Source organism: Grampus griseus, assembly GCF_964374135.1.
Source record: "Grampus griseus genome assembly, chromosome: 12".
Taxonomy (NCBI): domain Eukaryota; kingdom Metazoa; phylum Chordata; class Mammalia; order Artiodactyla; family Delphinidae; genus Grampus; species Grampus griseus.
The window spans coordinates 8,518,074-8,529,506 of NC_139006.1; the positions used below are offsets into that span (position 1 = coordinate 8,518,074).

Sequence of the window (11,433 nt, forward strand, 5' to 3'; positions counted from 1 at the left end):
TGAAGTCTTATTGTCTTATTGTGGTTTTGATTTTCATTTCTCTAGCAACTAATGATGTTGAGTATCTTTTTTTGTGTTCTTATTGCTTATTTGTATATCTTCTTTGGAGAAATGTCTGTTCACATCCCTTATTTTTCACTTGAGTTATTTGTCTTTTTATTTTTCTCCCTTTTTCATATATATGATTTCAAATATTTTCTCCCATTCTAAGTTGATTTTTACTTTTTTTTTTTGGCTGCCCTGTGTGGCTTGTGGGATTGAAGAAGTGGAGGCTGCCAGTCTCTTAAGGCCTGGGCCCAGACCAGAAACTAGCACCAGGTCACTCCACCGTATCCTATTGGTGAGAGCAGACGAAGAGCCCACTCACCCCAGATTCAAGGGGAGGGGACATAGACACAGACCCCACCTCTCAATGAAGGAATGTCAGAGAATTTGTGGCTATTTTTAACTTATCACTTATGCTTTATTTTCTTATCAAAATTTAACAAATACCACTGGAACTAATTTTATTCTTTACTTTCCTATAACATTGAGCAGATTTGACCAATTCTGTATACAGTGAGATGTTTGTTGGGCCAGATGAGTTTGACTTCTATCAAATTGGAGTCAACACTGAAATAACATTTTGCTTCAAAGAACTGAAGGTAAACCAAAATTTGTGTCCAATTAGAATTATCAATGGCAATTTTTAATAAAGATTTCACATTTTTCCCCTTTTTTTCCTTTCAGGGAATGCTGACATTTTCAGAAGCTACACATGCTCCTATAGCCATTCATTTTGATTTTCCTGGGAAGTAGGTCCTTGGGAAATTTCTGAGTTTGTTTCTTTTTCTTTTGTCATACATTAATAATAAAACCCTTTGGTTCACTTTGAAATTAATTCACACCTCAGGAATTCCTTAACTTTACTAGCAACACTTATCAAACTAAAATTTTGAAAGATGTCATAACCTAGAGTTCTTTTTATTGGTAACTTGATTTAGAAAGATATATTATTCTGAAGAGTAAAAACATTTATAAACTTGACATACTGAATAAATTGCCAAATTAGAAAATTATACATGGCTTAAACAAGTTAAATCTCTATGAAACTATGGTACTTTATATGATATTTCAGAACTAAAATTTCAGAGAGATTGGGCTAGGATGAATGTGTTTTATGAAATTGGATGTGATGATTTCTAAGGATACTTTTAGTTCTTAGGACTGTCTCAATTTGTGAAAAGACAAGACTTTTACTGTTTCTTTTTACTCCAAAATTATCATTTTTTAATGTTTTCCCAATGTCCATCAGAAAATGAGTGAGAGTGTGATGTTTGCTCTTACTTTGCCTTTTTTAGACCCATGGCTTTAAGTATTGACGATATGTTATTGGAAGCCAACTTTATTTTGGCTACATTAGCTGATGAGCCAAGTAGAGCATCTTCTCCACAATCACTGTGTCTTTCACAAAAACGAAAAAGGTAAGGCCATGTTTTAATGTCTTTATTGGTTGGGATAAAGCCATTGCAGTCTTATTCTGAAATAATTCAATGGCATTCATTTAGGAAACAACTGAGGATGAAAACATTAGAAGATCAGAAATTTTAATTGAATCAGGAAAGCTCCAGGAAGACCTAACTGTAACAGAGAAATATCACCCATCTTTCACTAGATATTTGCTTTTTCTCTTATGATCACAATTTAACAGGACTGCCTGGTTTATCTTTGTCGTTACCTAAAACTCATTTCCATTTTCAGTAGTTGTTTTTTAGGAGTGATATACTGTTAAGGTTCACAGGAAAGTTTGTATTCACTACCCAGAACTCTCTTTCTTAGAGAGAGAAACAGCCATTGCTTTTCTTTCTTTTTTTCCCCTTTTGTCTCTCTCTTTTTTTTTTTTTTTTAATTTCGGCTGCGCTGCGCGGCTTGAGGGATCTCAGTTCCCCGACCAGGGATTGAACCTGGGCCACGGCAGTGAAAGCACCGGATCCTAACTGCTGGACCACCAGGGAGTTCCCCCTTTTGTCTCTTAATAACTTTTTTTTGGTGGAAGGTGCTTCATTGTAAAAGTAACATAAACTTACTATGGGAAATTTGGAAAATGCAGGAAAGTACAAAGAATAAATTAAAAAACACCGACAATTTTACCATCTAGTGATAGCCACTGTTAATATTTGGCACACTGTGTTTTCTTTCAGACTTTTAATTTTGCATACAGTTGCATTTTAAAACAAGATTGGAAAAAAAAAAAAACAAGATTGGGTCATATAGCATATGTAGTTTTGTATTCTGTTTTTTCCCACAAAATATTATATTGTGAACATTTTCCAGTATTGTTGATAATAACTTGGAAACATGATTTTTAATGACTCTATACAATTTTATCATACAGATATACTGTAATTTATTTGACCTTTTTTCTAACTTCGCCCTATTACCGTGTCACAAGATTGTCTCATATACATTGGGTTGTTTTACTGAAAAATCTGAATCTGTCAAGAGAATTTCTAAATAATCATGTATGTAAATCTTAACTTTCAACAATTAGTTCAATGTTATTTCAGTATATTCCCTAAACCAGTGTTATTGTCATCCCACATTGATCCATTAGTTATATAAAAATATATTTTTCAAAGTAAACAGTTCATTCATTTAATCTCTATTAATACCTCAGGTCAGAGCTGATACATTCAAATTCAGAGGCTGGTAAAAATGTAACCAGCAAGGACGCAGAGTATATCTCGAGAAAAGCAGTACCCAAAAGGCTTTATTCTGAGACTCGCACGAAAGTCTCTTCATTGGAAAACCGTGGCAGCCCATTAACGGAAAGAGCGAACAGAGACATTAGTGAAGTACCAGAAAGCAGTGTCAGTGACACGGAGGAAGTGCCAGGATCTTCACATCTCAGGAAGGTAAAAGAAAAACACTGAGACACAACTGCATCTCAGTCAAGAACTCTCGTCATCCGTCTCCCTTTGCAATCTCCCTGCCTCAGCCCACCCCCAATATCCGGGAAATTAATTTTATTATTTTTTGCTAGGGGAGAGGTGAAACCAGTCTGACATGGAGAAAAGGCTGATTTACAGAATGTCAATACAAAATAGTTAAATTGCTCATTGAGTAATTCTAACAAAGTATATTCAAATAGAAATTTGAGTCACTTGTTTTAAAGAATAAATTATGATTTCTTATAGCATACTTATCTTTGAATACAAATAATATGCTAAAGTCATATACTTTGCTTTCTAAAATACATGTCCTTCTAATTTTATTTTTCAAGTTTGGTTGGGAAATCCTTTATTCATGGTAGTACAAATGTAAACTTCATCACAACAAACATCACAAATTCCTTCATAGTGGTGTCCCAGTTAAGAACATTATTATGTAACCAACATTTTACTAGATGGATGATAAACTTCACAAAATGCTATAGTGTTAAACCTTAAGAAATCCACTGAAGATAAACAATTTATTAGAAGTATCAAATAATGATAGTCCCTGTTTTACATGTTTATATTGATGTTTTATTCAAGCTTGTTTTGCTGTTGTTATTATTATTGGTTTGGAAATATGAGTTTCTTAGAGTTAGAAATAACTCTAAGGAGAAATAATGTTACTAAAAGTCACTACTTACACTGTATGAAGACTTTTAGGGTAGTAAAATTGGATAGTAAACTCCACTTATTATTCAGTTTGATGCCACAGTGTTTATTGAATACCTGTTATATGCCTGGCACTTATGGCAATTTTCTCTTCTCGTGAATTACTAGCTTGGCCATAAAGTGAAAACTGAAATCTGTCTTTTCATTATACAGAAACATTTTCCTCGTCCTGTTTTTTGGTCACACATATTGTGCTTACTTTTTCGCAGGCAGCAACAGGAATACATTTTCCTGCTGCTTCACTTCCCTGAAATTCACTAAGATTGCCAATTTCCTCACTAGGGAAAGTGACATTTAGAGCTGTAAGCTCCATGAGTACCATTACAGCACTCTTTTCTTCAAATTTCCTATCATGTCACTTAAATTCTAAAAAGAAAGTTCTATTTTTAAAGGGAATTATTTGCCTTAACTCCTGCAAAAATGAAATTACATTATGGGTAAATAATTTAGACCATTATCATCTTCTATATGAACTACGGTGGGCCTTCTGATTGACCTCCATGCCTCCATTCTCCTCCACTCTGGTTTCCTCCACAGTGTACCAGAAGATTCTTTTGAGACCTTATATTTACAATGAGGTATAGGACTCCAGAGCACTGGCTCTAGAGTTTCTGGGTTGGAATCTCTGTCTTGCCACTTATTAGCTGTGTAACTTGGATAAGTTACTTATCTTTGCTTCAGTTTTCTTTCTGTTAGTAAAATGGGAATAATAATAATGCTACCCAATTGAATTGTTGTGAAAATTAATTGGGCTAATACATGGAGCTGGCACATGGTCAGTGCTCATTAAATGTTAGTTATTGTTATACATCACTCTCCTGCTTTTATTGTCACTTGGATCATTCTGCTTCGCCCATAGGATTTCACCTAAACCCCTTGGAATGGCATTCAGGGACTTTCCCTAGGGTATTTAATAAAATCTTCTCATTTCCTCCCCTGAGGTCCAGTTCCAGCCCTTCAGAGTATGTTTTAATGTCTGGTAGAGTTAGTATCCCTTTGTAGATTTAGTCAGTTTTTCCTGGCTATTCCTGAATGTGTATTTTTTACTTGAACTTTAATATCAGCTTATCTAGCTCCAGAAAAAGTCTGTTGGTATTTTTTTAATTGGGATTTCCTTAAATTTCTGTTAACTTGGGGATGTTAAGAGACACCTTTATGATGCTGAGTCATTCTATCCAAACACAGGCAATGTATTTCCACTTGTTAGGTCTACTTTTGTGTCTCTCAGGAGCGTCTTAAAATGTTTTTCATATACATTTACACATTTAAGTTTATTCCTAAGTAATTTAACCTTTTATATTGCTATTGTAAATAGTTTTCTCTACCATTATGTTTTCTGACTGCCAATTGTTTGCGTATATGAAGGCTACTGTTTTTTTTTTGTGATAATTTTATATCCTACTACCCTGCTGAATTATTTTATTGTTTCCATTAGTTTTATCATTGATTCTCTCAGGGTTTCCAGACATGCTATATGTCATTTTTATATAGAGATAGTTTCATTTCTTCTTTAATCTCTCCAACTGACTCCTTTGTTCAGTTGTATTAGCACATAATCTCTAGTACAACATTAACAGTGGAGACAGTGGGCATGCTTGCTTAGTTCCTGATCTTAGTGGAAACATTCAGCAAATGCTTTTGTGTCCTACTTTTGTTCATACTATTGCTCCTACAGTCTGGGGTGATAGTATTCCTTTTTTCACCGTTCAAACCCCTACCCACCCTTCAAAGCCCAGCTCAAGTGATATGTCTCTTTTTGAAGTCTTCTCATTCTAATCAAATCATTTTGTTTGTTTTATTCATTTTTAATGTCATGTAATAATTTAATAAATATGCTTGTTACTCCACTAGGTAGATTGTGAGCTCATCAAGGGCAGGCCTGAGTCTTACTCATCTCTGTATTCCTAGTGCATAGCCAGTGGTTGGCAAACCTTCAGCCCCGGTTTGGGATAGCCTAAGAAAGTTTCTAAAATCCCTCAAGTAGTATCACAAAATTCCAAAATGAAATCAATTTTAATTCACCTTATTTAAAAAGATAAATAATATGGTAGTATTCTACTTTGGGAAAGGGGATTTTCAAAATTAAACTGTTGTAGAGGAGTATTACTATATTCTAATATTCAAATGACCAATATATTTTTCCATTGTTGATTTTCAATAAGTTATACACAGCTCTCAGGGGCACCAAAATGGGGGAAATATCTATATTATTATATTTTTAATTGAAGTATTATTGACCTACAACACTATGTTAGTTCTAGGTACAGCACATAATGATTTGATATTTCTATACATTACAAAATGATCACAATAAGTCCACAGCAAATTTAGGGCAGTTTTCAAAGACCAAAGTCACCATACAAAGTTATTATAATATTGTTGACTGTATTCCCCATGCTGTACATTTCATCCCCATCACTCATTTATTTTGTAACTGGAAGCTTGTACCTCTTAATCTCCCTCACCTATTTCACTCATCCCCCCACACCCCTCCCCTCTGGCAACCACCTGTTTGTTTTTTGTATCTATGAGTCTGTTTCTGTTTTGTTACGTTTGTTCATTTGTTTTGCTTTTTAGATTCCGTATATAAGTGAAATCACACTGTATTTGTCTTTCTCTGACTTATTTCACTGAACATAATACCTTCTAGGTCCATTGACGTTGTTGCAAATGGCAAGATTTTATTCTTTTTTGTGGCTGAGTGATATTCCACTGTGTACACACTCCACATCTTCTTTATCCATTCTTCTATCGGTGGACACTTAGGTTGCTTCTGTATCTTGGCTATTATAAATAAGGCTGCAATGAACATAGGGGTGCAGATATCTTTTTGAATTAGCATTTTTGTTTTTTTTCTGAAAAATAGCCAGGAGAGGAATTGCTGGATTGTATGGTAGTTCTATTTTTAAGAGAATATGAATATTATTTTAAAATTTTTATAATAATTTATCTTCTTACCCAATTCGTATAGGATTTGGACTAATTCCAAGTTGTATGGCCATTCATAAACTTTCTCCATTAGAAGACTGTTATATACCAGGGAAAGGCTTGATCATCCAGCCATGAAAGATTTAAAGGCCAAAGAGTAGGTAGGGAAAAGAGGGGGTAGCAAATGACATTTACCTTAAGTCAGTGGCAAATTCAGGGCAGCTCTCAAAGTCCAAAGTAAACTAGTAGGTTTTTAGTTTAATATAGCACAGTAAGCATTATGAAGAGCTATTTGCACATGATATTATACATTGAAGAGACACAGATGCTATCATTAGGTCAATTCCAGCCTTTGGATCTTGACCTTGGTTAACACTAGACTCTTCAGAAGCAACTGAGACTATGCCTCCAATTAAAATCAAAGCCAGTGTATTAGTTTCCTATTGCTGCTATAAAAAATTACCACAAATTCAGTGGCTTAAGACAACACAAATTATCTTACAGTTCAAAAGTCCAAAATGGGTCTCACTGAGCTAAAATCAAGGTGTTGGCAAGGCTGCGTTCCTTTGCGGAGACTCTAGGGAAGAATCTGCTTTCTTGCCTTTCCTATCTTCTTGAGATCACCTGCATTCTTTGACTGTGGTTTCCTTCCAGCTTTAAAACCAGCAACGGCCAGTCAAGTCCTTTTCACATTGCTTCACTCTGATGCTGACTCTTCTCTGCTTTTCACATTTTTTTTTTTTTTCGGTATGTGGGCCTCTCACTGTTGTGGCCTCTCCCATTGCGGAGCACAGGCTCCGGATGCGCAGGCTCAATGGCCATGGCTCACAGGCCCAGCCGCTCTGCGGCATGTGGGATCTTCCCGGACCGGGGCACGAACCCGTGTCCCCTGCATCGGCAGGCAGACTCTCAACCACTGTGCCAACCAGGGAAGCCCTGCTTTTCACATTTAAGCATCCTTGTGAGTCCACTGGGCCCACCTGGATAGTCCAGGTCACTGATTAGCAACTTTATTCCATTTGCTACCTTAATTCCCTTTTGCCATGTGATATAATATATTCACAGGCTCCTGGGATTAAGATGTGGACATCTTTGGGGGTGCGGGCAGGCCATCATTCTGCCTACCACAGGCTGTATCACAGCTAATTTGGGGTGTTTCATCTGGAGCAAGGGTTCAACAGCTGCTGTCAGAACTGCCCCATGCAGAGGGCATCTTCACCTTCTGATGTGTGAGAATGAGCCAAGAACAGGGATCATTCACTTATTTATTCTTGTTACCTACCATGCAACTCCCACAGGTATTTGTTGAAGGCCTTGTGTTGTAGATGTGGGGTATACAATGGTATGCAAAATAAACAAGAAACATTCCTAAACTTGATTATAGACTAGGAGGGAGACAGACATTAAACAAATAGTCACATGACTAAATATTTGATAATTTTTAAAAACCTGTGGTAAGTTCAATCAAGGAAAAGTTTAAGGTGCTTTGAGAGGATTTAAGGTATGAACTGACCTAATCTAGGAGGTCAGAACGTCTTCTTTGAAATTGGTGTTTGAGCTGAACTGGAAAGGATAAGGTAGTAGGGGGGAGTTAAGTGGATGTGTGGCATGTGCACAAGCCCCTGTGATGGAGGGAGTGTGCTGGTTTTAAGGAACTGGAGGATGACCAGTGTGGTTAGCAGGCGGATAGCCAGGGTGAAACAATGGCACAGGGTGAATGAAACTAGAGTAATTGCTGAGTGCCGATTCATGCCAGATGTAAACAGCCATGTAAACGGCCATATAAAGTACTGTGGCATTTAAAGTATTTGAAGGATTTTAACAGGGAGGGCTGCCAGAGTTGAATTTTGGAAAGATAACTTTAGTTGCAGCTACTATGTGCAGAATGGGATGCAGTGAGGCAAGAATGGAAGTTCAGTTGTGGCATCTGAGAGATGGTGATTCAGTAGCAATGGAGAGAAGTGGCCAAAGTAGACAGCTAATTGAGGAGGTAGAAGTAGCAGGACTCTGTGATGGATTGGTTATGGGGCTTAAGGGAAAAGGAGGTATCAAGGTCTGGAGCAACAGGTTCAATGCTCACTAAGATCATGAATTCTATTTTGGACATGTTAAGTGGCAGAAATCAAATAGGTAGTAGGATATACGAAGTTCAAATTCTGTGAGACTCCCTGGCACATACATATGTAGTAATTTCTGCCAGCAGTGTGAAAGAAAGTTCCTAGGGAGAGGGTGCAGGGGAGAATACTGCCATCATTTAAAGCAGTGGTTCTTAACCAGGGCCAGGGGACGTTGGGCAATGTCTGGAGACAATTCTGGATGTCACAATTCAGGAAGGAGGGTGCTACTGGCATCTAGTGGGCAGAGGCAAGGGATGCTGCTCAACACCCTCCCATGAGCAGGACAGCCCTCACAACAAAGAAGCACCAGGCCTCAAATGTCAGTAGTGTTAAGGCTGAGAAACCCTGATTCAAAGGCTGGGTAGAAGAGGGCAAGCCAGCTGAAAAGTCTAAGAGCAACCAGGAGAATGCAGCATGAGGAAGGTTTGAGAAGAAAGTGTCAGAGTGACTATCAAGTGGGATGGAGACTGAAAATGGTCATTGGCTTAAGGATCTGGCAATTTTTGGTGACCATCTTGAGAAGTGCTTCTGTGTGAGGGTCAGGAGCTTTTTTAGATAGGACGGAAGAATAGGAGAATGAGAAAATGGAGAAAGCAAGTGTAGACAACTCTACAGCAGAGGTAAGGATGGAGGGAGGAAGGGAATGAGGCTATTTATATATTTTAATGAGAGACATTTGATTATTTTAAAATGCTGACATTCTTATCCAGTAGAGGAGAGGCATGGGAGGGGCTGGGAGTCAGAGACAGGGAGAGAAGGACTGGCTCTAGTCAGGAGTAGCTGCTTCTGTCGCAGCAGGAGGGAAAGGGGAGAAGATGGATGGAGTCGAGCAGGATGGCCTACAGTGTCTCCCTTTATCTCTGTCTCCCACAGCCTTAGTGTTAGTTTCTTTCTTTCTTTTTAAAATTAATTAATTAACTAATTTGGCTGTGCCGGGTCTTAGTTGCGGGATGCGAGATCTTTAGTTGCATTTGCTGCATGTGGGACCCAGTTCCCCGACCAGGGATTGAACCTGGGCCTCCTACACTGGGAGCGTGGAGTCCTAGCCACTGGACCACCAGGGAAGTCCCTGGTGTTAGTTTCAATGGCTCAGGCAGGGTAGTCAGAAGCAGACCACTGATTCCACACTGTGTGCATTTGGAGTCCAGGGAAGGGTTTTATTTTAGGATGTTTTGGGCCACTCAAGAAGGTTTTGGGTATTTCATGAACCATCACTATTAAAGTTAGGGAGACCACCTTGGCTGAGCTTCTGAAAAGGGGTATTTGATGAGCGCTAACTTGCTTTGAATAAACAGTACAGTTACTTTTTTCCCCTCCAGTTTTCTCGCATGTTCTTTGGAGCAGTTTCTTCTGACCAACAAGAACACTTCAACCACCCTTTCCACAGTCTGGCAACAGCAAGTGACAGTGAAGAGGACATGAATAATGGCAGTTTTTCCACATTCTAACAATGATGGCTGAGCTGGCCCCCTACCCATTTACTGGCTCACTTGCACCTCAAACACATTTTCACACTTAAGCCTATGAAGATATTGTCTTGGACTTCCTTGAAATGGATAATGGGCTGCAAGTTTTCTAAACATCTTCTTATACAACAACCATATCTAGAAATAGCTGCTTGTCAAGTAAATGTAATTTGCTTTAAATCCATTATGCTGCTTGGGAGGGAGAAGAGTTTTCTGTGCAGGGAAAAAGCTCATTAGAATTCTTCAATTCAGGGACTTCCCTGGTGGTGCAGTGGTTGAGAGTCCGCCTGTCAATGCAGGGGACATGGGTTCAAGCCCTGGTCTGGGAAGATCCCACATGCTGTGGAGCAACTAAGCCCGTGTGCTGCAACTACTGAGCCTGCACTCTAGAGCCCATGAGTCACAACTACTGAAGCCTGCGTGCCATGCTCCGCAACAAGAGAAGCCACCGCAATGAGAAGCCCGTGCACCACAACGAAGAGTAGCCCCTGCTCACCGCAACTAGAGAAAGCATGCGTGGAGCAATGAAAACCCAACACAGCCAAATAAATAAAATTTAAAAAAATAAAAAAGAATTCTTCAATTCAGCGCACATTCACACTAGAGCTTTTAGCATTTTCTTTACCAGTTTTATAAAGGTATTTAAACTTTCTTTAGCAGCCATTTTGAGTGCATCAATATGGCTTGTAGAGTTCAGGTATCTTCTGTGTTTGATTGCAAACATTTGAGTTTTGGTGCTTTCAGACATAGTAAAAAGTTATGCATGTAATACCATAACATTTTTGGTCTATTGCTTGCTATATTTTGTTAAGATTTTAAGTAAAAATATATGACTTTAAAATTTTGCAGTGTGATGCAGAAAAGAAGTGATGCCAAAAAATTATTTCTGTATTATCTGATATAGAACAGCAGCCTCCACTGCCAAGAAAGCCTGGGTTTGGAGGGGAATGAGATGGAAGATGAATATCTCTGTTCTTTGCCTCTTTAAGAATTAGCTTCTTACCTGCACAGAATAAAAAATCTGGCACAGAAATATTGTTATATAACATCTTATGATGTGTGCCTCTCCCTCTCCCAAACCTGTTTAGAGTCAATTATAACCTGACAAACTAGACTTTTGTAACACCTTAATTGTTAAGCCTGTGAAACCATCAAATCACAAGGAAATGTTAACTGGCAAGCAATTGTACTTTAGATTTTGTGAGGAATTAATAAGACAAAGGTGGCTGAGTGGATTAGTAAACTTTAGAACTGTGAACAGAGTTCAAACTAAAACCA

The 11,433-nt window shown here is 38.1% G+C and overlaps 1 protein-coding gene across 1 annotated transcript in view; it reads left to right on the top strand.

Moving 5' to 3' along the window:
• RAD9B (RAD9 checkpoint clamp component B) overlaps positions 1-10,137 on the top strand; it is a gene marked incomplete at its 3' end in the record, with an annotated part of 30,947 nt that extends 20,810 nt beyond the window's left edge. The window contains exons 7-11 of the mRNA XM_082668030.1: positions 538-644; positions 730-794; positions 1,341-1,463; positions 2,657-2,894; positions 10,009-10,137. Of these exons, the coding sequence (XP_082524156.1) occupies positions 538-644; positions 730-794; positions 1,341-1,463; positions 2,657-2,894; positions 10,009-10,137 (662 nt within the window). The remainder of the gene's footprint in view (positions 1-537; positions 645-729; positions 795-1,340; positions 1,464-2,656; positions 2,895-10,008) is intronic.
• Positions 10,138-11,433: the final 1,296 nt, after the last annotated feature.